The sequence below is a fragment of the Schistocerca serialis genome, chromosome 1 (genome assembly GCF_023864345.2).
Source record: "Schistocerca serialis cubense isolate TAMUIC-IGC-003099 chromosome 1, iqSchSeri2.2, whole genome shotgun sequence".
Taxonomy (NCBI): Eukaryota; Metazoa; Arthropoda; class Insecta; order Orthoptera; family Acrididae; genus Schistocerca; species Schistocerca serialis.
In genome coordinates, this window is record NC_064638.1 from 108,508,970 (window position 1) to 108,536,094 (window position 27,125).

At 44.6% G+C, this 27,125-nt stretch overlaps 1 protein-coding gene across 1 annotated transcript in view; it reads left to right on the plus strand.

Annotated features, from left to right (window-relative positions):
• The first annotated feature begins 550 nt into the window (after window positions 1-550).
• The window catches only part of LOC126462791 (dehydrogenase/reductase SDR family member 11-like), a 154,647-nt gene continuing 128,072 nt past the window's right edge, over window positions 551-27,125 (plus strand). The window contains exon 1 of the mRNA XM_050096099.1: window positions 551-696. Coding sequence (XP_049952056.1) covers window positions 565-696 — 132 coding nt within the window. The 5' untranslated portion in view covers window positions 551-564. The remainder of the gene's footprint in view (window positions 697-27,125) is intronic.

Genomic DNA, 27,125 nt, shown 5'->3' on the forward strand with positions numbered 1-27,125 from the left:
AAAACATTTTATGCAAGGCGAGAGCTACGTCACGACAGACTTGGTAGCCACGTTGCCTTTAGGCTGTCCTTCACCTCATAACGATCTGGTGAGTCGCCACGAACGGCAGTTGTTGTGGATTTCGCCTTAAACTGTTAGGCTCAAATGGCTCTGAGCACTATGGGACTTAACATCTTCTGTCATCAGTCCCCTAGAACTTAGAACTACTTAAACCTAACTAACCTAAGGACATCACACACATCCATGCGCGAGGCAGGACTCGAACCTGCGACAGTAGCAGTCCCGCGGTTCCGGACTGCAGCGCCTAGAATAAACTGTTAGATAACAGTGGTATGTTAGGGACACCCAAGTCGCCGAAGTGGCGTCAAACTGGAAGGCCTGACAGGGCCGTTGCGCCACACGAAATCACGATTATTATTATCATCAAAGCAGTGCGTTCTCGGAGTGCCTTACTGCCAGAGGCTGTGGGGCTGGCCTTGAGGAGCGCCTGATAAACGGCGAGATACGCGTGCCGCCGGATCAGTTGCGTCGCAAGCGGCGGACACTGCAGACGCAGGTAGCGACATGGAGAGGTACAGAGGACGCGTCGCCATGGTGACGGGCGCCAGCTCGGGAATCGGCGCCGCTATCGTACAGGCCCTGCTGAGAGAAGGGCTCACTGTCGTGGGCGTGGCCAGGAGGATCCACAGAGTTAAGGTGAGTTCTTCATAGCCATACGCCCATGTCACTCACATCGATTTGCAGTAGGACATTGTGTTCCATCGTTATGAAATACCTTGAAGAAAATTACCTATTGACAAGTAACCACCACGGATCAGAAAATGTCGTTCATGTGAATCTACACTACTGGCCATTAAAACTGCTACACCACGAAGATGACGTGCTACAGACGCGAAATTTAACCGACAGGAAGAAGATTCTGTGATATGCAAATGATTAGCTTTTCAGAGCATTCACGAAAGGTTGGCGCCGGTGGCGACACCTACAGCGCGCTGACATGACGAAAGTTTCCAACCGATTTCTCATACACAAACAGCAGTTGTCCGGCGTTGCCTGGTGAAACGTTGTTGTGATGCCTCGTGTAAGGAGGAGAAATGCGTACCGTCACGTGTCCGACTTTGATAAAGATGGGTTTGTAGCCTATCGCTATTGCGGTTTATCGACATTGCTGCTCGCGTTGGTCAGGATCCAATGACTGTTAGCAGAATATGGAATCGGTGGGGGGTTCAGGAGGGTAATACGGAACGCCGTGCTGCTCACTATCAGTCGAGATGACAGGCATCTTATCCGCGTTGCTGTAACGGATCATGCAGCCACTTCTCGATCCCTGAGTCAACAGATGGGGACGTTTGCAAGACAACAACCATCTGCACGAACAGTTCGGCGACGTTTGCAGCAGCATGCACTATCTGCTCGGAGACCATGGCTGCGGTTACCCTTGACGCTGCATCACAGAAAGGGGAGCCTGCGATCGTGTACTCAACGACGAACCTGGGTGCACGAATGGCAAAACGTCATTTTTCCGGATGAATCCAGGTTCTGTTTACAGCATCATGATGGTCGCATCCATGTTTGGCGACATTGCGTTGAACGCACATTGGAAGCGTGTATTTGTCATCGCCCTACTGGCGTATCACCCGGCGTGATGGTATGGGGCGCCATTGGTTACACGTCTGGGCCACCTCTTGTTCGCATTGACGGCACTTTGAACAGTGGACGTTACATTTCAGATGTGTTACGACCCGTGGCTCTACCCTTCATTCGACCCCTGCAAAACCCTACATTTCGGCAGGATAACGCACGACCGCATGTTGCAGGTCCTGTACCGGCCTTTCTGGATACAAAAAATGTTCGACTGCTGCACTGGCCAGCACATTCTGCAGATGTTTCAGCAATTGAAAACGTCTGGTCAATGGTGGCCGAGCAACTGGCTCGTCACAATACGCCAGTCACTACTCTTGATGAGCTGTGGTATCGCATTGAAGCTGCATGGGCAGCTGTACCTGCACACCCCATCCAAGCTCTGTTTGACTCAATGCCCAGGCGTATAAAGGCCGTTATTACGGCCAGAGGTTGTTGCTCTGGGCACTGATTTCTCAGGATCTATGCACTCAAATTGCTTGAAAATGTAATCACATGTCAGTTCTAGTATAATATATTTGGCCAATGAATACCCGTTTATTGTTGTGATTTGGCAAGACAGCCAAGCCACTGTGGGGTAGCCGAAAGGCACGCGTTTAAGCTCACACAGGATGGCGTGAGGTCTGGAACAGGCAAGGTCTTTGAGACTAGCAAATAAAGTGCGAAGCTACTGGAATACTTAACTTTAATCCATAAGTGGTGAACATAGCTCTTGACGGTACATGCATCACAAGATAAATAGCAAATGATAATGGCGCCTTGCTATGTCGTAGCTGAAGGCTATGCTAACTATCGTCTCGGCAAATGAGAGCGTAATTTGTCAGTGAACCATCGCTAGCAAAGTCGGCTGTACAACTGGGGCGAGTGCTAGGAAGTCTCTCTAGACCTGCCGTGTGGCGGCGCTCGGTCTGCAATCACTGACAGTGGCGACACGCGGGTTCGACGTATACTAACGGACCGCGGCCGATTTAAAGGCTACCACCTAGCAAGTGTTTTGTCTGGCGGTGACACCACATTCCTCCCCCGCAAATCGGCGTACGGTTGTGTTAGAAGGCTTCCGCCCACCGTGGGGAAGACCCCACGTTGACGTATGCGACGAGGTGGGGAGCCTAACAACAGGCGAGTCTGTGCCACCCGCACCCTGCCATTCGGTCCGAGGGGAGCTAGGAAACGCCTGAAAACCTAGTCCAGGGTGCACGCCAACATGCGGTGTATGCGCCCTTAAAGAGACAGGAGGGGCCGAAGGGTCGACTTCCATCGGGTCGGGCACCAGACGGGCGAGGACGCCATGTGGTCCGGAGCGGGCAAGAGTTCCATGTCGGAGGACAGCTGGTCACAGGAAGCGATCGGCGGCGCGTGACCCAGGGAGGCGCCCGGCGGTTGCAGCGACGCGTCCACTGCGGGCGTCGCCGGCGGGAGAACAGGCGGTTGCGCGGCGCCATGGGGCAAAATGGAAGGCAGCGTCGGTAACACCTGGGGATGAGGCGAGCCAGTAGATGGGCCCCCAGGGCGCTGACCGGACGGCACCATCACTGAAAGCAGAACCCGTGCGACGACGGAGGCGCAGCTGATTGAGATGCCGACGCACCTCACCAGAGGCCCCCAAAACCAGATACATAGCGCGGCCGAGGCAGCGAAGAATGCGCCCTGCGAGCCAACGCCGTGAACCTCGATAGTTACGATAGCAGACAACGTCGCCTGGGGCAAAAGCAGGTGTCTGCCGCTGCACAGGAACCTGATGCGGCGGATGTAGCAAAGACATCAAGGTTCGATGAGGACGACCGTAGAGCAACTCAGCCGGCGAGCGAAAATCGCGGGGCTGAGAGCGATACGAGGACACAAAGAGCAATATCGCGTCCTCCCGAGAATGCGACTCTTTCAGATTCAACATCTGTGACTTGAAAGTCCTGACCAAACGTTCTGCGGCACCGTTTGACTGTGGCGATAACGGCGCGGACGTCAGATGTTGAATACCATTGGCCTGGCAGAATGACTGAAATTCTGCGGACATGAAGTGTGGGCCATTGTCGGAAACAATAGTCTGCGGAAGACCTTCAATGCAAAAGATAGCAGATAACGCTTGGATGGTGGCAGAAGACGTCGTGGAAGACATCCGGACAACAAAAGGAAAATTACTGAAGGAATCGACAACAACCAACCATCGAGCATTCCAGAATGGACCAGCAAAATCGATGTGTAAGCGTTGCCAAGGGGAAGTGGCTTTTGGCTATGCAAAGAATTTCCGCGGTGGTGCTGATTGTTGTTCGGCACACGCCATGCAAGAAGAGCGCATTTTCGTAATCGCAGTATCGATTCCGAACCAAGTACAGTGCTGGCGAGCAAGTTGTTTCGTTCGCACTATACCCCAATGTCCTTGGTGGAGAAGTCGTAAAACAGAGGACTGTAACGAACGTGGGACCACGTCCCTTGACTGATCATTATCAGAACGCAACAGCAAAACACCACGTTGAACAAAAAGTCTCTCCTTGTGAGCAAAAAATCGGCGAACCAACGGATCCTCGATCCGTGACTTTGACAAGGGCCATTGCGTAGCAACAAAACGCAGAACGGTAGCAAGGACAGGGTCAGCAGCTGTGGCTGTAGCTACACGACGAAAATCAATGGGAAACGATTCGACCACGTCATCGGTTTCCGCATCAATGAACATGCAAGCGAGTTCGGAAGATTCGAATGCTCTATCCTCAGCAACAGGCAAACGGGACAACGCATCGGCGTTTCCGTGCTTAGCAGTGGACCGATACAAGATATCGTAGCGGTACTGCGAGAGGAAAATAGACCAGCGAATGAATTTCTGCGCTGTACGTGGAGGTACAGGCTTGGTCGGATGAAAAAGCGATGTCAAAGGTTTGTGGTCTGTGATGATGGTAAAGTGACGACCATATAAGAAATCATGAAACTTTGTAACACCAAATACGAGAGCCACAGCTTCTTTCTCGATCTGTGAATAATTTCTTTGTGCAGACGAGAACAATTTGGACGCAAAGGCAATAGGGCGATCGTGCGAACCATCTTTGTGCGCAAGCACAGCACCGATCCCGAAATCCGATGCATCCACCATCAACAAAAGGGGTTTCTGGGGATCGAATGGCGTAAGGCAAGTATTGGAAAGCAACGCCGATTTCAACTGGCGAAAGGCGCGTTCGCATTCATTCGTCCAGACGAACGGAACACCTTTACGGCGTAAGCGATGAAGCGGAGCTGAAATGGAAGAGGCGTGGCGCACATATTTATGATAGTAATTGATTTTTCCCAGCACACTCTGTAGCTGCTTCAAATTCTGCGGCGAAGGCAAGCCTTGTATAGCACAGATGTGCTCTGGACTGGGATGTATGCCTTGGCCATTGAGTACATGGCCCAGATAGGGTAAGTCGCGAGCAAAAAACACACATTTGTCCTTCCGCAAGCGAAGACCATTTTGTCTCAAGACCTGAAATAATGTTCTGAGATTGGCTAAATGTTCTTCTTCCGTCTTTCCGGAGATCACAATATCGTCCAGATAGTTTGCTGCAGTAGGGACCGACGCACAAACAGTTTGCAGATATTGCTGAAACAATGCAGGGGCGGATGCACACCCGAATGGCAGTCATTTGAAGCTGTACAAACCAAGATGCGTGTTAACCACCAAAACGCGCTGGGATTCTTCGTCCACCGGTATTTGCAAGTACGCATCTGCTAGGTCCAACTTCGAAAAATATTTACCCGGGCACAGTTTGTCAAAAAGATCTTCCGGGCGGGGTAAAGGAAAAGTTGCAGTCACTAGTTGGGGATTCACTGTTGCCTTGAAGTCCACGCAAAGTCTCAATTTTCCGGAAGGTTTTTTGCAAAACTACTAAGGGTGATGCCCAGAGAGAAGCCTGCACACATTCAATCACACCTTGTGATTCCAAATCGTGTAATGTTCTTGCGACCTCATCACGCAATGCGTGGGGAACATTGCACGCTCTGAAAAATTTCGGTTGCGTGTTTACTTTCAGTTCCAAATGTGCTTCATAGTTCTTAGCGCAACCAAGGCCCGGTGCAAAAATGTCTGCAAACTCTTCACATAGACGAGAAACACTGTCTAAAGGCACAGTCTGGTTCACTGATAGGACCTGATTGACTATAGACAAGTTATACAACTGAAATAAATCCAAACCAAACAAGTTCACTGCAGAAGAAGAACGAAGGACGTAGAATGACACAAGTTTTGTTCGTCCTTTGTATGTTGCAAGAAGGCTGCACTGTCCTAATGCAGGGATTGCTTGTCCTGAATATGTAGTTAGCTTAACATTTGCGGCACGCAACGGAGGTGTGCCCAGCTGTTTGTATGTGTCGTGATTGATCAAGGAAACTGCAGCTCCGGTATCGAGCTGGAATGGTATCACGTTGCCATTAATGTCCAAATCTACAAAAAGTTTATTGTCCTGCTGACGACAAGAGCGACTGTCTCGTGCAGCGTGAACTGACACTGGTACAGAATCACTTGCAACTTGACGGGATTTCCGGCAATGTCGACGCACACTATTTGTGGGACGAACACAGTCACTGTTAGAGAGAGTGGCACTGGGCAGAGTGGAATGAACTACATGAATGTGCATGGGCGAAGGTTCATGAGCCTGAGTATTCTGGGTTCGATTCCGATTCCGGCGTGAAGCAAAGGGCCTGGAATGGTTGTGAGCTTCTGATCTGAGCTTCTTCTGGCAAACACTTTGAACATGTCCCTTTTTATTACAGAAAAAGCAAATAGCTTGGCGTGATGGGCAATTCTCACGCGAATGTCTAGTAGCACACCGCGGGCATGATTTTAGCACTGCGTTTGCTTGCTTGCATGGCACACGTGACTGAGGTCTTGGCAGCTTTGGCGCGGCCGGGCGCGAGAACTGTTTACTGTTCCGTGCAGCTCACCTGGCGGGCTTGCTAATGTGACACATGGCTGGTGAAGTTTCAAATGATTCCTGAGCAAAGTGAAGTGTGTCCTGCCGATCCAATATGTCCATCACTTGTTGAAGGGAGGGATTGACTAGTTTCAAAATCTGTTCCCGTATACGAAAATCAGCAACGTTCTGTGCAATTGCATCACGTACCATAGTATCTGAATAAGGAAGTCCACATTCACACTCAAAAGCACAATGCCTAGTAAGGCCTTGCAAAGTTGCAACCCACTCCCTATTAGTCGGACCGGCAGTACGTTTTGTACGAAAGGAGGTATACCTTTTTGCAACTACATTGACTGATTCTTTGAAATATGCATCTAATGCAGACAAAATTTCGTCGTAGGACAGAGTTGCTACGTCGCGTCGGGGAAATAATTTCACTATCACACGGTACGTCTGGACGCCTACGGCGGAAAGGAGAAAAGGCTGCCTCTCATTACCTTGTATTCTGTAGGCGGCGAGATGGAATCCAAATTGGCGTGACCACTCCGTCCAGCTTTCCAGTGCCGCATCAAAAGAACGAATAGTTGGTGCACCAGCGTGTTGCGGCTGCGGTAGCGGTGGAGCGGCGGCTACCTCATCGTTTTGCATTGCACATTGACCCTGGACGAGCTGTCCAAGGGCATCCAATAAGGCCTGCGTCTGCTGATTCTGAAAGCGATAAAATTCGGACAGTACATCTGGAGATTGTGGCGAAGCCATGACACAGGTAAATTAGTCCGTATCGGTACAAACGCGAATTGGCTCGTCGCCAATCCTCGTCGCCAAACTGTTGTGACTTGGCAAGACAGCCAAGCCACTGTGGGGTAGCCGAAAGGCACGCGTTTAAGCTCACACAGGATGGCGTGAGGTCTGAAACAGGCAAGGTCTTTGAGACTAGCAAATAAAGTACGAAGCTGCTGGAATACTTAACTTTCATCCATAAGTGGTGAACATAGCTCTTGATGGTACATGCATCACAAGATAAATAGCAAATGATAAAGGCGCCTTGCTAGGTCGTAGTAAATGACGTAGCCAAAGGCTATGCTAACTATCGTCTCGGCAAATGAGAGCGTAATTTGTCAGTGAACCATCGCTAGCAAAGTCGGCTGTACAACTAGGGGCGAGTGCTGGGAAGTCTCTCTAGACCTGCCGTGTGGCGGCGCTCGGTCTGCAGTCACTGAGTGTCTGGCAGTGACACCACATTTATCATCTGCATTTCTTCTTGGTGTAGCAGTCTTAATGGGTAGTATTGTATATTCACACACAGTCTACAGGGTATCTCTAGTTGAATTCATGCTTCTAATAAAATTACACGAGTGCGGAACTGAGCGGGGTAGCGCAGTGGTTAGCACGCTGCACGCGCATTCGAGAGGACGACGATTCAAATCCGTTTCCGGCCTTCCTGTTTTAGATTTCCCATGATTTCACTAAAACACTTAAGGCAAATGCCAGGATGGATCCTTCGAAAGGACACGCCGCTTTCCTTCTCCGTCTCTAATGACATCGTTGTCAACAGGACGTTAAACACTAATACCGCCTTAGTTGTGCCAGTGGAGTCACAGATTCCTGACAGAAAGAACACATTTTGTCCTAATTGACAGGATGTCGTCTAGTGAAACCGAATGTAAATCAGGGACTCCCCAGGGAACGTTGTGGGCCCCCCTGCTGCGCTTAACCTGTATCGACGCTCTAAGAGACGATCTCGACTGTCCTGTCTGACTGTAGCTGATGCTGCCATTTATCGTCTAGTACAAAACAAATTACAAAATGATTCGAAGCGTGGCAGTTCATCCAGAACAATAAAAAGTGTGAGTTGCTCCACATGAGTACTAAAAAATCATTCGTTAAATTTTGGTTGCGATACAAATCACAGAAATCCAAATGCTGTCGCTGCAACTAAATACCTATGAGTTACAAAAAATGGTTCAAATGGCTCTGAGCACTATGGGACTTAACATCTATGGTCATCACTCCCCTAGAACTTAGAACTACTTAAACCTAACTAACCTAAGGACATCACACAAAACCCAGCCATCACGAGGCAGAGAAAATCCCTGACCCCGCCGGGAATCGAACCCGGGAACCAGGGCGTGGGAAGCGAGAACGCTACCGCACCTATGAGTTACAGGTGCGAACTACTTAAATAGGAACGGTTACGTACATGACATTATGCAGAAAACAAAATACGGTTGCTTTTTATTTGCAGAACATTTAGAAGACGCAACAAACCTACTAAAGGGGCTGACGACACTACACTTTCCCGACTTCTTCTGGAGTATTACTTCTACCTACTTATCACATTAATATGCAGTTTTAATGCTTAGTCATGATAACACACTGCACACATAAGTGCGTGTGCATTGATCACCAACGAACCATCACGACCAAAACATTACTTATTTGGTCGTTCACTGAGTTCGTCGGAGTTTTTTGGGACATAAGAAATCAGTACCTCTCTATTGAACTGTGCTTTCAAATCTGGCTCAAAGTCTGTAACCCATATTTTATCTGCGTCACTACTCTGCAGTTCACGACCAAGTGTTTTGCAGAACGTTCGCATAACACTTCCAGGCTATTTCTCCATCCTTTCACTCTCGAATAGCACGTGGGAAAAATGAAAACCTAAATATTATTTTGAGAGCTCAAATTTTATTACGACGGTCGTTTTTACCTATGTAGGCGGGAGTTATCAAAATATTTTCGCATTCTGAGGAGAAAGATGGTGATTTTTTTTTTTTTTTTTTTTTTGCGGAGATGTCGCCGGAAGGAAATACATATTTATTCTAATGATTCCCACCGCATCTCTTGCACCATATCCGTGATGCTTTCTTCCCTATTTTGCCATTGAAAACGAGGCATCCTTCTTCGAACTTACTCGATATCCTCCATCAGTGGTGACGACCCCTTACCGGGCAGTAATACTCTAGCAGAAGACGGACAAGAGTAGTGTAGGTAATCTCTTTAGTACGTCTGTTGCATCTTCTAAGCGCTCTGCGAAGAACATTTTCTACTTAATGGTTCTAATTTAAGTTGTTTGTAACTGTAATTCCTAGCTATTTAGGTGAATTGATAGCCTTTAAATTTGTATTATTTATTGTGCAACCGAAATTTAACGATTTCTTTGTAGTTCTCATCCGGAGAATCTCACACTTTTTACTCTTCAGGGTCAGTTGCCACTTTCACACCATACAGATACCTTGTCTTAACTATGTTCTTTTGTCATTGATATTCTGTTGAGTTTACTAGACGGCAAACGATAGCATCATCTACTAACTACCTCTCTGGGCTGATCACATTCGCTCCCGAATCCTACACGAGGCCTACGAGAAAGACAGACCGCGGCGCGTACGTCGCGAAGGTAGGCCCGAGCTTGTTCGCTCGCTCAGCTCAGCAGATAAACTACGTTTCTCACTTGTTAACTCGTAACTAAGTGTCTACTTACAAACAAGAATTGCATCTTCTACAGGAATCCGCTGTTATGGAGTCTTACTGTTATTAGTCCTACAGTGATCGGCAGTCCAATGGGCTACTTATAACTTGTTACGGCTACACTGGGGTACAATACAATTAAAATCATGCCAGAATGATTATCAGTTGAATAATGCACTACTTCTTGTAACAAATGAGGACTGTTAAGCCATTATACCATTTACATCGAATATTGATCTTAAGTTAAATTTTATTGTAGTACTGTTAATCAGTAAGACTTCAAAATAGCAGATTCCAGCAGAAGATGCAATTCTCATTATTACGTACATGGCCAGCTGCGAGTTCGAAACGCAGTTTTTCTGTTGAGCTGAGCGAGCGAGCGAGTTCAGGCAGTCAGTGATCATGTGCGCCGCGGCCTGTCTTCCTCGTGGGCCTCGATCCTTTACTGCTGACGTCACAGGCTGGTCCGGGGAATGCTGCGTGAACACTGGTCATCTCTCGTCGTAGTCAATCGTCGCAGCAAAAGGCTGCCCTCGGCAACCATATAGGTACTATTGCCACTAAAAATTACATAATGGAAATTTTTACTCGACGTTGTCGTCAGGTGAAAAAATGAAATATTTAAATAATGCAAACGAAAATTGCTGCCGGGATGTGCCTTACTGCTTTAGAAGAGCACAGAATTTCAGTGATAATAACACATGCTAGATTAAATTTAGTTACTTGCGCGCACATTTACGTAAGGATGTTCACTACGGCGAACTTCGTGCTAGCACTCATATTATTTGGTAGGTCTATCTTTGCTGCGAAACATTAATGTTCAAGCACGGTTTTAAATCTTTCTGCTACACAGATAATTCACACGCTACAGTCCATGTAAACGATAGTTGGTTCAAATGGCTTTGAGCACTATGGGACTTAACAGCTGAGGTCATCAGTCCCCTAGAACTTAGAACTACTGAAACCTAACTAACCTAAGGACATCACACACATCCATGCCCGAGGCAGGATTCGAACCTGCGACCGTAGCATAAACGATAGTTCTTTCCTCAACCAGCTTCTTAATGCTTGACCAAATTAATCCTTAACGCTTCTTCCTCCTGTTGGTGTTGACTGAGTGTCTTCCATTTATTAAAATTCTCGAAATTAGCACATTTGTTATCAGCCATTAAAGAAATTTCGATTTTCTCCTTTTAGCTTGTTGATCTCCACTAGGAAACACCTCTGTATGTTACTCATTTTGTCGGTCGTCAGTTTGGCTTCCTTTGGCACCTCCACCATCCTTATGTACAATGAATAACCGACAGGTCGATATAACATTCATTAAGCAGCTCCACAACATTGCCATCACACACCTACACCAAGATAATTTTCCACACGCAATAAAATCTCTTAGATCCGACTTCACCTTCTGCTACATCGACTAGTACCTCTTATAATACTCTTTTTTATAAGTCTTCGTTCAGATTACTCCTCCTCCAAGCTTCTTGTTTCGCAACATTTGTAAAAACCGCGAAAACTGGCCTACTTCGATTCCAACCAAACCTACACTATCATCTGTCTTTGTTCTACTCCTCATTTAAAATCAAGGACTTCAGTTTATTCCATACAAAGCACAGCAAGTGAAAATTAATTTTCTGTTTTTTTTTTTTTTACGTTACATAAATTTTCGTAAGAAGTACATGTTCAAAAGCAATAATTTTACTTACCAAAATGCAGCACTCATGAATAATTCACATCTCTATGAACAGAAATTTGCGAACCACTAAAAGAAGAGTTTGCGTTTGAAGCAAATAACAACTGGCAGAAAATTGATCCTGTTGAAGCACAGAAAGAACGAATACGTTACTCTTTAAAGGAGTCTGAAGAAAATGTGAGGAACCAGCTCCCTCAATCCTCAGTTCACCTACCTCAGGAAAAAGCTTTGGCACGTTAACATATTCGCCGTCTTTTAACATAAAACATGTTAAATCCTTTTAGACAGTCACTCTTCGTAGTTATGCCTTAATAGTCGGCATCTCCCTCCCACTGGCAGTATCTGTACAGTCTGGTCAGAGACAGTCTGAAAGGCTTGTAAGGGTGAGCTGAGAAATAGTTGTAAAGAAAAAAATCGATACGTTGCGCCATTTCCAATCTAATTAACATGACGTTAGCTAATCAGGTCGTTGCGAGCACAAATACAAGCGGCCCGCGAAAGACGGTATTGCCAAACGTGTACTTCGTTTGGTTTTCTAAAACCGATCGAGAATGCGGTACAGCTGTTGGATTCAAAAATGGCTCTGAGCACTATGGGACTTAACAGCTATGGTCATCACTCCGCTAGAATTACTTAAACCTAACTAACCTAAGGAACCTAACTAACCTAAGGAGATCACACAACACCCTGACCCCGCCGGGAATCGAACGCGGGAACCCGGGCGTGGGAAGCGAGAACGCTACCGCACGACCACGAGTTGCGGACAGACAGCTGTTGGACGTGGGACGCTAGTAAGGATCGATTTCGAGCCAAAGGCTACCATATACGCTATGAGACAACTGACACTAGATTATCTGGCTGTCTGCTTGAATTTGCTCGTACAATGACCTGATTGGGTAACTTTAATTTCAATTAAGTCAGAAACGGCGCAATTTATCGAACATTTTTCAGCAATACCTACCCTGCAACATCCTTTCAAGCTTATCAGATTATTTCTGACAATTCTGCATATGCATTTCTCCCACTGCGTCCTTTCTATCCCATTGGTTTACAATATGTCCCTAAGCTACTGTTCCCTCTCTCATTTTCTCTGTCCCCTTTTACTTTCTTTCCCACTGCCACTGTCTTCATCACACCTCAGAAGCTCAAAAATTCTGGAGGATCCAACTTATCTTGCCCCTAAATCCACGTGTTTAAAATTTCGGTCAAATGCGACCTCCTCTAAGCCTACGTGTTGAGTTCGCCGGTTTGGGATGGTCTAGATTCCCCCCCCCCCCCCCCACCCTCTCCCCCGCCACTCACCTCCACCTTTCCTCAAACCTATATATGATCTCCTTTCATGTCTGTTTTTCATTTTCTTTGACTCCTCTCTCTTTCTTTCCCAATGAGGCTATTCCCTCTCTCTTCCACCGCCATTGTCTCTATGCAACTCTCTTTCATCAGAAAAAGCGCGAATATGTTCGCAAGAGAAAATTATTGGTGAGGAAGGCGGAATGAGGACTGAAACAGTTTGTTTCCCAGTTTTGTGACAGAGTTTTTTTTTGCAGAGGAACATATTCGCCTTTTTCGTGCTCCGTCAGGATCATTTTTCCGCTGGTTCAATTCTTTTCCCTGCTACAGCAGAATATACTGCTTATATAAAACGATCGCTGAGCGGTTCTAGGCGCTTCAGTCTGGAACCGCGTGACCGCTATGGTCGAAGGTTCGAATCCTGCCTCGGGCATGGATGTGTGTGATGTCCTTAGGTTAGTTAGGTTTAAGTAGTTCTAAGTTCTAGGTAACTGATGACCTCAGATGTTAATTCCCTTAGTGCTCAGAGCCATTTGGGCCATGTAAAACGATTCTATAGTCCAGTAAAGTTTGACTATTTATACTCTTAGACACATTTATATCCTTTGGCACATATAAACAACAATTAAGTACGCATAGTATAAGGTTAATAGAAAATCGTTTGCTTTATACTTTTTCTGGATACTTTGCTCACTAATGAATGAAAAAGAAATTGTATTAGCGTACTGGAAAGATTTACACAATCTTCTTTGTGTCAGTGTAGAATGTAATATAGTGCGTAAAGGGACCAACAGTTCTAAAAGAAAGCGTTTCAAAAGAGGTTTAAGAAATCAGACATCTCGGTTTTTCTTTATTTTTTTATTTTTTTTTTATTTTTATTTTTTTATTTTTTTTTATTTATTTATTTATTTTTTTTTTTTTTGCAAGAGTTCGTGGGGATATGGAAACCAACTGCCACTGACGCTAAACATTGCAGTTCATTTCCCATAGCAGAACTTCTCGACACAGTGGAGTTCGTAATTCTGGTTGAAATTTGTTGGGAAATCCCTCGCGTGTGGCAGGGTCGAGAAGAGCGACCGATTGCAGGCGATATATCGCTTGCAATGAATTGCTGCGATCAGTTGCTCGTGTATGGAACCCTTTATCAGAACAGATAATTATTATATTCCGTCAGAATCATTCAGTTCTTCGTGAAACTCAATGGTTTTCTCTACAAGGCATAACTTATCACAGTATACAAATCAGTAATGAAAATGGCTTCAAAGAAGTACAAGTGTTCGACTGCTGTGGAAAAGAAGTGGGCTCTTCAGCCTCTCGAATGTGGAGTGGAGGAAAGAAGGATGTAACAAAAGGTTCCAGGATTCTGTTACCTATGCTGTCAAGAATAAACCAGGAAGTTAAAAATTTCTGAAAACATATCGCACGGATGGAGGAACTGGTTATGGCGAGGTGAGTCCCCACTTCCTGAAAACTGCTTTGCTGCACCACGAATGAGTACAGGCATTGATTTTGGGAATTCTTGAAAATTTTTGGCAGCTTTGGTAGGAAGGCAGATGTTAAGGGGCCGATTGGACACATCGAGTAGAGGGTGGTGGCAATGTTGTTATTAAGCGAGTGGTTCTGCCAGGCAGGTTTACGACACCGCTCACAGGCGAAGAAGCTCATGCTGCCACGCACTATAACCACGTGTGGAGATGGGTATGGGGTAATCAGGCACAGCTCAGGGTAGTGACATGCTATGTGTTGTGTACATAGTTGCGCGTAGTCAGCGCATACACAACTTTCCCAATAGAGAGCGCCCCGCTAAGCACAACAGCGCAGGCGCAGCGCTCGTCCGTCTACGCACTACGAGATGGCGCTGTCTTAGAGACGGACCAAATTCTGCTTCCGCCGATCTGCGTATTAATATGTAACGCAGCCAATGAGATTGCTGCTAACGTAGGACCTTTTCTCCTCGCGGTTCACACTCGCACAGTGATACCTGAACTCGTGAGGTATTATAGCGAGTGTACAGACGTCCGATTAGTCAGTCTGCATTAGTCTGCATTTGTCTGGAACAGTCTATAGTCAAGTTTCAGTCTACGCCTAATAAGATTACCATATTCCTGTACATTGCGATGAAGATAAATGTATAGACACTTTGTCAAGTATCAGAGATATGTGAGAATATGATTAAGGTACCAAGACCAAAGGAACTTCAGATTGTCAATTGTCAACAACATCCAGAATCAAGTTACGTAATATCTATGATTTTTATTATTTTAATAAATGTGTGTGAAAATTAATCAAGTTCTGTTTAAAGTTGGTCACTGTCAATCTGCTACTCTAAGCGTGCAAGTGGCATTTCTATCGTCTGACCTAACAGCAGAAGATAAACACGCCACGATAAGACCACGAGACATATTGCTGACACTCGCCTACTTCGTTAGAGCGACAAGTCAAATAATCGGATGGTGTGTGTACCGAAGGTCTTACAGTACGCACACTACACTATGAAAAACCCGTACGTGGCAGTTACATCAGCGCCTACCAACCTGTATGTGGCGGCCAAAGCGAGCAGGAGAAAACTGACGAAGTTATTAAGGAACACTCCACTCATCCGCTACAGAGGGAGTGCATCACATACGTAAGAGAAGCAGTATACCGGGTGATCAAAAACTATGTATAAATTTGAAAACTTAATAAACCACGGAATAATGTAGAGAGAGAGGTAAAAATTGACACACATGCTTGGAATGACATGGGGTTTATTAGAACAAAAAAAAAAAAAACAAAGTTCACAAAATGTCCGACAGATCTCTTGCGGGTTTCGTTTGGTGATGATCGTGTGCTCAGCGGCCACTTTCGTCATGCTTGACCTCCCAGATCCCCAGACCTCAGTCCGTGCGATTATTGGCTTTGGGGTTACCTGAAGTCGCAAGTGTATCGTGATCGATCGACATCTCTAGGGATGCTGAAAGACAACATCCGACGCCAATGCCTCGCCATAACTCCGGACATGCTTTACAATGCTGTTCACAACATTATTCCTCGACTACAGCTATTGTTGAGGAATGATGGTGAACATATTGAGCATTTCCTGTAAAGAACATCATATTTGCTTTGTCTTACTTTGTTATGCTAATTATTACTATTCTGATCAGATGAAGCGCCATCTGTCGGACATTTTTTGAACCTTAGTATTTTTTGGTTCTAATAAAACCTCATGTCATTCCAAGCATGTGTGTCAATTTGTACCTCTCTATGTACATTATTCCGTGATTTATTCAATTTTCAAATCTATACTGAGTTTTTGATCACCCAGTACATACGGGAGCCCAGAGGCTAATGGCAAGCAGCCGTGTGTCCATTCTGTCGGCGTCTTGAGCCGGAGAGAATGACGATTGTTTACGTTTCGGGCCAGCCACGACGATGGTGATGAATTTCAGCGACCAACTTGTCCACTGAATCAACCGTCGAGCCCTGCTGCGGCTGGTTAGAAACTAGGCATTGCACAGGCACAGAAAGAGAAGGGCGGCAAACTCCACTCTGGGTGACGTCGTGCAATGGACTGCAAGTTACCATCTGTAAATGTGGAGCAGGGATGCGATCTCGCAGCCTCCCCGGTCCGAGGCTGTCCTTAATCACTGGCAGAACCGCCCAGGCTGGGCTACGGGAGATGCCCAGGCTGCTGGCTGTCAGCCTTTTGCACCATACATGGTGACCACGAGTAGCGCTTGGGGGAACAGCCAGCTGCCCTCCGGAGGGTAGGCGCGGGGCTGCGAGCTCTGCCGACACACACTGCTGGACCGAGGAGAGGAACCGTTACGTCAAGGGGACAGAGGGACCGGTTGCCATGGCAGCAGATTCCGGCGCTCGTGTTTGCAGTGGCACACTACACACCCCGCGCCCTCGTCGTCTGGATCAGCAGAGGCACTGTGCATTGTGTGGTGTCACCGCCAGACACCACACTTGCTAGGTGGTAGCTTAAATCGGCCGCGGTCCATTTAGTACATGTCGGACCCGCGTGTCGCCACTGTGTGATCGCAGACCGAGCGCTACCACAAGGCAGGTCTCGAGATACGGACTAGCACTCGCCCCAGTTGTACGACGACTTTGCTAGCGACTACACTGACGAAGCCTTTCTCTCATTTGCCGAAAGACAGTTAGAATAGCCTTCAGCTAAGTCCATGGCTACGACCTAGCAAGGCGCCATTAGCCTTACATAGTTTGATAGTTATCGTATGAAATGTCTCATCAAGAACATTGTAAACAACAAGGAGATTAAAAGTTAAGTATTCGAGGAGCTGCATACTTTTCTTATTAGAATTCACTACTTATCCTGTTCCAGAATTCACGCCCGTCTGCGTTATCTCGCGTCCGTCGGCCGTCGTAATTTAATGTATATATTATTATTGTTATTATTATTTTTTGATTGTTGCCGACTTACGTGGTGGGCCTTAATAAAAATGATATTTAAGTTGAACAATGTAATAAACTTTTCATATAAATTTCCTCGGCTAGTCAGTTGACGTTAAAGCAAAAGATCTTTAGTTATTAATTACAATTGCGGCCCACACACGCGCGAGAGTATTTTCTTACCTCCGTTAACCATTGTATTGTAGTCAGAGTCCTGGCTCTGGGTCTCGGCTATGGTACTGAAAATAAGAATCTTAAAGCTAAGTATTTCTGCAACTTCGTGCGGCTGTGGAGAAAAATTGATATTATGCTAATAGCGGGCGAGTTTTCAGCTTCCGTTAAATTTTCATAAGTTAATATCGCCACGTAATGGCGTCGTTGGCTGCATCGGCCGCTGCGATTGTTGAGCTGTAAATTACTTGAATGCAGGTTAATTCAAGGAAGGCGGACATGAAATCGGGATCACCTCTTACAAATTAAAAGTGCACAATAATATAAAATCAGTATATTATATGCTTAACTCATACAAATATGCTTACATTCGTCAGCACACGCAAGATGTCCCTCTAGACACATTCAAGACAAAAGAGGAAGTGAGGTCGACTAAAAAATTAACAAAAGAGTGTAACTGGGCGTCTCTTTAGATCATTCTGTCATAAATTATTTCTTTGCAATCTAAACCTACACAGAGAAATTATTATTTTAAGGCTACATGAAAAAAAAATCTCTTACAAATTATGAATGTCTTCTTTATAAATAATTTAAAGTCTTTTCGTAATATGGCACTGGGGACGCTATATTGCCCCCCGAAATGTTTATGTCATAAAAAATGTTCGTGTTTTTTGACATAAATATTTCCTCTTTCATGTCCACAGTGTCCACACGCAGATTTTTCTTTCACAGTTTACATATGTCACATCGTATATTTAAAGCGTTAAATTACTGAGGTGTGTTGTCCACAAAGTGTAATACAGATGAGGTTCAAGGTATACAACCACGAGTTAGTCCGGAATATTTGAAGTCCCAGGGGTGTCAACTGTTCGCTCCCCATTTGGCGCGGCCGTAGGGAAACCTGGGGAAAACCTCGGCGGAGCGACAGACTAACTGCTTTGGTCACTTTCACTTAATTGTTTCTGGAATGTCATTGGAGTACAGGATGTGCATACAAATATTTTTGTTGCACTATGCAAAAAATGAGGTCATTAAAACAATTGATTGCGGTGTCGTTGATGATCTACGCCGCGACGTTTGGCTCGCGACGGCGTCGGTTGGTGTGTTCGGTGCTCGGCGTTCGCGGCGGCTGCGGAGAGGTCAACGCCCGCTCGACGCCAGCGTGTGTCTCGCCGTCGCGGAACGTCAGAATCAGCTGATCGGCTGCACCGTTGGCGATGCGCTTCTGTCTCGGCCGGGCGTGGCGGAGTGGGATGATATCCGCCCCCCGCTCTTGTTGGCAGGAGTCAGCTCTGCTACGCATCTCCGACGTAGTACATGAAACACACACACAACCAACGTAATATTTGTTTCCCGCTTCAGATGGTTACGCTAGTGGGAAAGGAGCATTTATTAGTGCGGCAGTTGTTGTTAAGTTTTCGCCAGTTTCCGAGTGTCAAGCTAGCACTGTCTTGCAGAAAACATGACATGGACCTTCTCCCGTGAATGCAGTTTTGATGCAATACTGTTTCCATTACACGTCAGTTTTTGTCTTGATAAAATTATTTATGTTTTCGCAGCACTCGCAAGCACTGGTGAGTGTCCCAATACGAGCTTAGCACAAACATTCGCCGTTTCTGCGGTCGCTGTTTTGCAACAGTCCACGCATCGCATTCCAATCTCGCATTATTGTGCTCACTGAAACTACAGTCTGTCCCAAAAATATTGACTGTGGGTTCACTTCACGTTAACAGTTCACATTTATAGGCAAATTCACAGTTTTTCGTGCGTAATATTGGCGTTTGGCGTCCTCACCGCTGTTGAACGTTCAATACTACCACTTCACTGTCCATATCACAGTTTCACCTTCACAGTTTTTCACACTGCTTAAAGTAACTGTTTCGATTAGTTCACAAACACTAATGTATTTCATTCAGTCTGAACTGGATTTTGGCTAGTGCTGGATTTTACCAGTCTCTCGCACTAATTATCTCTTTTTATTTTCCACTTAGAGTCGTACTTGCCTTCAGATTTTTTGACTATACAATTGTATTTCCGTCTCATCTGAGGTAAGTCCCCATGCCATGTCTGCCCACTCATTGCGTACTTGCTCTCCAGAGCCAGGCTCGACTTTACAAAACCTTGCCTCTCGCATTATTGTACACATTTTATAATCTAGGCCTAGCGTGCAAGTTCCTAGATTAATGTTAGATTTGTGACTTTTGTTTGCACTACAAATTCGTGCAAATCTCTGCCTTAGCAGATGGCAATATATTTTAACAGTGCTTAGCGGTAGTCGCGTTTATTGATTTGCTTTGTACCTTGTCCACAACACATGAGGTACCTTGGGTGATGCACACCCTGCACTCACATTGTTAAGTAAATTATGCTTGAGCATATTTCAAGATCGGTATAGACATAAATACATGAAACGACTTATACACTATAATATTGAATTTCATAAGTTGCATTACTACTACAGTTCAAAAATATTCATGACACACTAATGAAAAATTCTTTCATCATTACATGCTATTGAATTTTTTTAAAAATATTTTTAAAGCATTTTTCAACATGAAATTTTTAACATATTCTTAAACCTACGTTCATTTTTTTCTTCAAAATGCAATTGCTTAAAAATACTATTATTCCTTAACATCTACAAAATTGAATCGCACTAATCTTGTGTGCCTCATTGTCTTTAAATATTACACTAAAATCGGAACATTTACACACAGAAAAAATACGCTATAAACTTAACCTACTACACACAAAGGTAAACGTTGCTCTACTGAGCGAACTTCTTTAAGTCTTTGTATGGATAGAGTCCTTTAATCTCTCCAGATTCTACGTCACCCAACAAATAGCTACATCCATGTGGTATGTCTATGATTTTGTAGGGCCCGGCATACACCAGTTGCCATTTTTTATTCTTTTTCGCTAACAGAGATGACTTGGGATGAGTCCTTATTAGAACCAAGTCACCTGGTTGATACACTGTTACCTTCTTTATTTTCTTGTCATGCTTTTCCTTTCGGCGCTCCGCGCACCTCGTTAAGTTATTTAGAGTCTCAGCTATAATTTGTTCGTGAGGTACAACTTGTCGTGGTACAGTTGGTAATGGTGACAGCCAGCTGTCGGTTTCATTCTTTCCAAACATGACTTCAAGTGGAGTATAACCGGTGGCTGAATGTGGCAATCTATTATGGAGTTCCTCAAAAGTCGAAACGTATTCTGCCCACTTGGTGTGGCGATTCGGAATGTAAGTTCTCATGAACCTGTTCAACTCTTTAAAGGTACGCTCTACAAGACTGCTCTCCGGGTGAAATCGAGCTACAAAAATGTGTTTAACACCTTGCTCTTGTAGAAACGTTTTCCATTTGAGACCAGTAAAATAGGTGGCATTATCGGATAATATAATCTGTGGTTTGCCAACATTAACAAAATAATCTGTTCGTAATTTTTGAATGAGGGGTGTGGCCGTTGAAGCTTTTACAGGATACAATTTTAGAAATTTGGAAAAGGCATCATATACAGCAAATACATATTTCACACCACCTCTGCCAGTGGGTAGTGGCCCTAGAATGTCAACAGAAACTAGTCGTAATGGTTTGTTAGGAACAACAGGATGCAATTCACTTACAGTGGGCAGATTTGTAGGTTTCGTCCTTTGACAAACTACACATGTCCTTACAACATTCTGAATTATTCTTTTCATATTCTTAAAATGACATTGTCTTGCGAGAAGTGCTCTACATTTTTCAATACCCACGTGTCCCCACGAAAGGTGCACGTGCCAGATTAAATCACTAATACATACTTCCGGTACACAGATACACCACAAGTCCTTGTTAACCTCCTTCCGGTAATATAATACCCCATTTTGCACAGAATAATGGCTACCTATCTGATTTCCACCCGAAGATAGGAGTTCTTGTTTGACTTTTCCCCAAGCTGCATCTTCGTCCTGTAAACTAGGCAGTTGCTTGCACGTCTGCAGGAACTTTTTTCGACAAGTAGGGTCTTTCATAACAAAAATTTTGTACTCTGTTGCCTGTTCTAGTATTGTTGTTAACTCAGGCAGACCTTGTGGCAACCGTGACAAAGCATCAGGCACTACGTTGTCACAACCTTTTATATACATTATTTGAAATTGATATTCCTGCAGAGCAAGCACCCACCTAGTCAACCTGTCGTGCATTAACTTGCATGTCAGCAAAAAACTTAAGGCCTGATGATCACAGAAAATTTTTACATTTTTTCCGTACACATAGTATCTGAACTTCTTCATGGCCCATACTACTGCTAGTGTTTCGAGTTCGGTGACTGTATATGATCGTTCACAACTTGACAACACTCGGCTTGCGAAACCGATTATTCTTACGTTCTTGTTTCCACCATCCTCATCGATTTGAAATAAACACGCGCCTAGTCCGACAGTGGAGGCGTCTGTAGCAAGGCAAAATTCCTTTGACATGTCAGGATGTGACAGTAGATTAGCATTTAGAAGGGCTTGTCGTATTTGCTCAAATGACTGCTGGCACAGTTCATTCCATATCCAGGGTGTATTCTTTCTCAACAAGTTTAACAGGGTATTATCATTTAAAAGCTGGTCAGGTATGAATCGTCTGAAAAATGACACTAGACCCAGAAATGCCTTTAACTGTTTCTTGGTTCTAGGAGGAGGGAAGTTCTCAATTGCTGCCATTTTCTTCGGATCGGGCACAATACCTGTAGGTGATATTACATGACCAAGAAATTTTATTCTCTCCCTGCCAAATTTGGATTTTGCGAGGTTTGCTGTTACGCCTACCTCAGAAAATCTTTTTAGTACGCATCTCAGCGTGTCCATGTGGCTTTCCCAATCGGGAGTAGCTATTAATAAGTCATCGACATACAACGTTACTCGGTCCAACAAATCTGGTCCTAATACTTTATCGAGCGCTGCAATGAAGACACCTGCACTAACATTTAATCCAAATGGTAAAACTTTAAATTGGTAACTTCTGCCGGCAAACACAAAGGCAGTGTACTTTCTTGATGATTCAGTTAGTGGGATTTGCCAATACGACGAACGCATATCGACAGAGGTCAGATATTTAACTCCATAAAACTTCTGTATCTGTTCATCCAGGTTTTCTGGTCGCGTTCTGACAGGTACAATTATTTTGTTAATATCGCGCGCATCAAGCACGAGACGTATACTGCCGTCCGCTTTCGCTACGGGCACGAGCGGACTGCTGTACGGGGATAGAGATGGTTCAATTATCCCCCAATCAAGCATTTTTCTTATTTCCTTCGTAACTGCCTCCTTCTTTGACCACGGGATGGTGTAGTTTGCGTGACAGAAAGTATCGTGAGGTACCACTTCGATGTTATAGGTGTAGCCCTCGATAACACCGGGTTTTTCCGAAAACACATTCTCATAATCTGTAAGTAGCTGAGTCAATTAGTTTTGTTGTGCTTCAGTCAAATGTTCTGACTCCCTAACTTTCATGGCTATCAGTTTCCTTTTTTCCTCTCTGTCTTCAGTAATAAACTCCTTATAACATGCTTGTCTTGTACTTAAGTCAGAATATAAATTCATTACCTGTATTCCTTCGAATCTCGTTTGAAAGCTCCGGCAATATTTACCGTGCACTTCCCGTGTCCTCAACAACGGCAAAATTATACGTCTATCCTCATTCATAAGGCTTACTTCCCCGCACAAGAGGTCGATTTTTGCGTCCCTCTGGCGTAAAAATTCCATCCCCAGGATGCAAGCAACACCTAATCCCTTAACTACTAGGAACGAGCTTTTCATTGCTTCATTTCCTACCGTAAACTCGACTTGCACCTGGTGCTTTATGATATGAGATTGTGCACCTATTGCACCTGTAACACGACAATTCTTCACTGGCAATACTGGTATTCTATTATTTTGACTCAAGTACTTGTAAAAATTTGCGCTCATGACATTGGTTGACGCACCGGTATCGACTATTATGTGTATTGGTGCTCCATACATATCTGCTTGCAATATAGCCTGCACAACACTTTTGTCGGTTCGGTTACATGTCTGCGGTATGTCTACAAGTTCCTTTTCTATTTTTGTTCCTTCATTGTATCTCAGCATACAAAGTTTATGGCTGTCATCTGTGAATGTGCCCTCACTACACCATCCTGCAGCCAACAACGGAGAGCGTATTGTGGCTGTCTTTAGTTTAACGGATGAGCATCAGTGGGTTGACAGTTGTCTGTCACTTCCACTAACCTCACATTGTGGTTCTGGTTGTTGTTGTTGCTACTGTTGGGTTGGCCGCCCTGCCTCCCCGATGGTGTATTTTGATATTGTGTATGGCTCTGGTTTTGTGGTGGTCGGTTGTAACTCCCTGACATGTTCTGTGACGGACCTGGGTTGGCGTTCCATTGTGGCGCTGTGTTTTGTTGCCACTGTGGTGTCGGTTCGTTACGACCACGCCACTGGTTTCGGTTGTTCCGCCATTGCGGATTGCCGTTACCATTATGTCCATTACTCATGCGTCCATCATGATGTCTCTTTCGATTTTCACGATTATAACCGTTGCCGTTATAACCATTGCCATTGTTTGTGCCTTGATTCTGTTGCCGGTGCTCTTGCCTATTCCCGTTACCATTTGGTACTAAGTTACTACCGTTACTGTGGCTGCTATTGTAATCGGTTTTGTGTTGATTATAGCCTGCATGGTTCCACTTGTTTTCGGTTTTCATATCTTCGATCAATAGGTCAACAGAATCCACTATTTCCATGAATTGTTCTATATCGTATTCCGGCACATTGATGAAATATCTTTTAATTTCACTGGGCAACTTCATTTTTATTAATCTGATTATATCACGATCGGACATTGGCTCGTCCCAGTACCTGGTTTTGTTTATATACTTTTCGAAATATTTGCGTAACGTTCCCATCTTAGGATTGTACATTTCTGGACTGTACAACTCCTTTCGTAGTCTTTCTTGGACGCTATCGGACCAGAATTTTTGCAAGAATGCACCTTCAAACTGTTGCATCGTTAGACATTTTTCGGACACGTCGGTGGCCCACAGTGCCGCGTCACCTTGAATAAAGGAGACCACGAACTGTATTCTTTGTCTTTCCGTCCATGTCCTGGGAAACACATTCCTGAAGCTCTTAATAAATACAACAGGGTGGACATTTCGTTTTTCGCTATTGAAGGGTTGGAATGTCCTGTGTTTTATTACATTGTCCTCTTTTTTGCATGTCTGATTGCTACATTCTGGGACATTCATCACTTCGTGATGTGCGCTGCACGGTATCGCATGTTGTTCGTGCTCATAATTCGCATTAGGTAGCGGTTGCGCACTCGCACCCTGGCTACCGTCAGCGTTATTATAGTAATCAGTGCGCGAAGTCGGATTCATGATCTGTCCGCCACTGTTTACATTGCTTTCCAACGCAGACAGTCTCCGCGCGACCTCCTGTTGCCAATTTGGCAACTCCGCTGTCACACGGGATTTGATCTGTGTTAATTCGGCACGTAGTGCGGCAGCGCTAGCGTCAATATTTACACTCGCGGCCGCAGTCGCTTGTTCTACAGCTGTTTTTACATCGCTTTCAATCTTTGCAGATATCTCGCGATCCTTTACTTCTAGCCATTCATTTAATTCTTTTTCTACTTTTTGAGCTTGCACTTCCAAATATGCGTCAATACTATTCCGTGCATCTATCTCCACATTATCCACGCGGTTGGTTAAAGTCTGGACATTGTCTTCAAGCCTAGCCTGCGATATCTGTAATTTTTGCATCTCTCCGGCTAAGCTTTGCACAAGATCGGGTATTTCTTTGCACGCGTCCCGCATCTCGGCAAGTTCGCTTTGGATACTGTCGAGTTTTGCTTCACTGCGCTGCTCTTGCTCAATGAGCTTTTGCGTTAATTTTTTCTCCTGCTCATGGAACATCTGAGCCAGTTTTTCGTCTCTTTGTTTTTCCCTCTGTTCTGACATTCTTTCCTTTTCCCTTTCTTTCAGTTCTCTTTGTTGCTCTTGCTCATAGAGCATCTGAGCCAGTTTCTGATCTCTTTCCCTATCTCTTTCTTCTAACCTGCGCAGAAATTCTGCAAATGGGTCTGCAATCGGTGAGCGTACTGGTGCCCCACTTAATCTAGCACTCGATTGGCCCCCCTGCCCAGGCAGTGGAGTTGTTACTCTATTCCCATTCTGCTGTGGAGCGTCATTCACCGTCCACAGATCCTCGCCCCCCGCTCCGGAAATTATGTTATCCGAGGCGGTGGCTTGGGATTCGTTTACGTATTGCAAATGATCCTCACTTTCCATATTAACAGAATTTTGTTCTTCTGGTACGGATGCTTTAGGTTGTCCTATCTTACCCATACTAAATTCACTTTAAGCCACTGACGAATCTTTAACACTGATACACACACGATTAATTATCCCCTCCAAAAATAAACACATAAATACACAAAACGAATAATTATCCCTCCAAAAATAAACACATAAATACACGAAACACCGAAGGTATCTCATGTGCACATGTGTTCGATATTCCGCACAGAGCTACACAGGATGCTTGCACAATAGGCCTTACCTTACTTATTTTTCTTTCTCGCAATCCTTTTTCTTTTCTACACTTTTTCCTCTCCAGATCTCCTCAGGGTGTGGTTTTGTTGTTGTACATGTAAAAGAATTCATACAAGCATTAATATTTTACAACAATTAGACACATACATAATTACATTCATTACAATAGAATCATATTAATCGGGCCCCACGTTGGGCGCCAATCTCGCGTCCGTCGGCCGTCGTAATTTAATGTATATATTATTATTGTTATTATTATTTTTTGATTGTTGCCGACTTACGTGGTGGGCCTTAATAAAAATGATATTTAAGTTGAACAATGTAATAAACTTTTCATATAAATTTCCTCGGCTAGTCAGTTGACGTTAAAGCAAAAGATCTTTAGTTATTAATTACAATTGCGGCCCACACACGCGCGAGAGTATTTTCTTACCTCCGTTAACCATTGTATTGTAGTCAGAGTCCTGGCTCTGGGTCTCGGCTATGGTACTGAAAATAAGAATCTTAAAGCTAAGTATTTCTGCAACTTCGTGCGGCTGTGGAGAAAAATTGATATTATGCTAATAGCGGGCGAGTTTTCAGCTTCCGTTAAATTTTCATAAGTTAATATCGCCACGTAATGGCGTCGTTGGCTGCATCGGCCGCTGCGATTGTTGAGCTGTAAATTACTTGAATGCAGGTTAATTCAAGGAAGGCGGACATGAAATCGGGATCACCTCTTACAAATTAAAAGTGCACAATAATATAAAATCAGTATATTATATGCTTAACTCATACAAATATGCTTACATTCGTCAGCACACGCAAGATGTCCCTCTAGACACATTCAAGACAAAAGAGGAAGTGAGGTCGACTAAAAAATTAACAAAAGAGTGTAACTGGGCGTCTCTTTAGATCATTCTGTCATAAATTATTTCTTTGCAATCTAAACCTACACAGAGAAATTATTATTTTAAGGCTACATGAAAAAAAAAAATCTCTTACAAATTATGAATGTCTTCTTTATAAATAATTTAGTCTTTTCG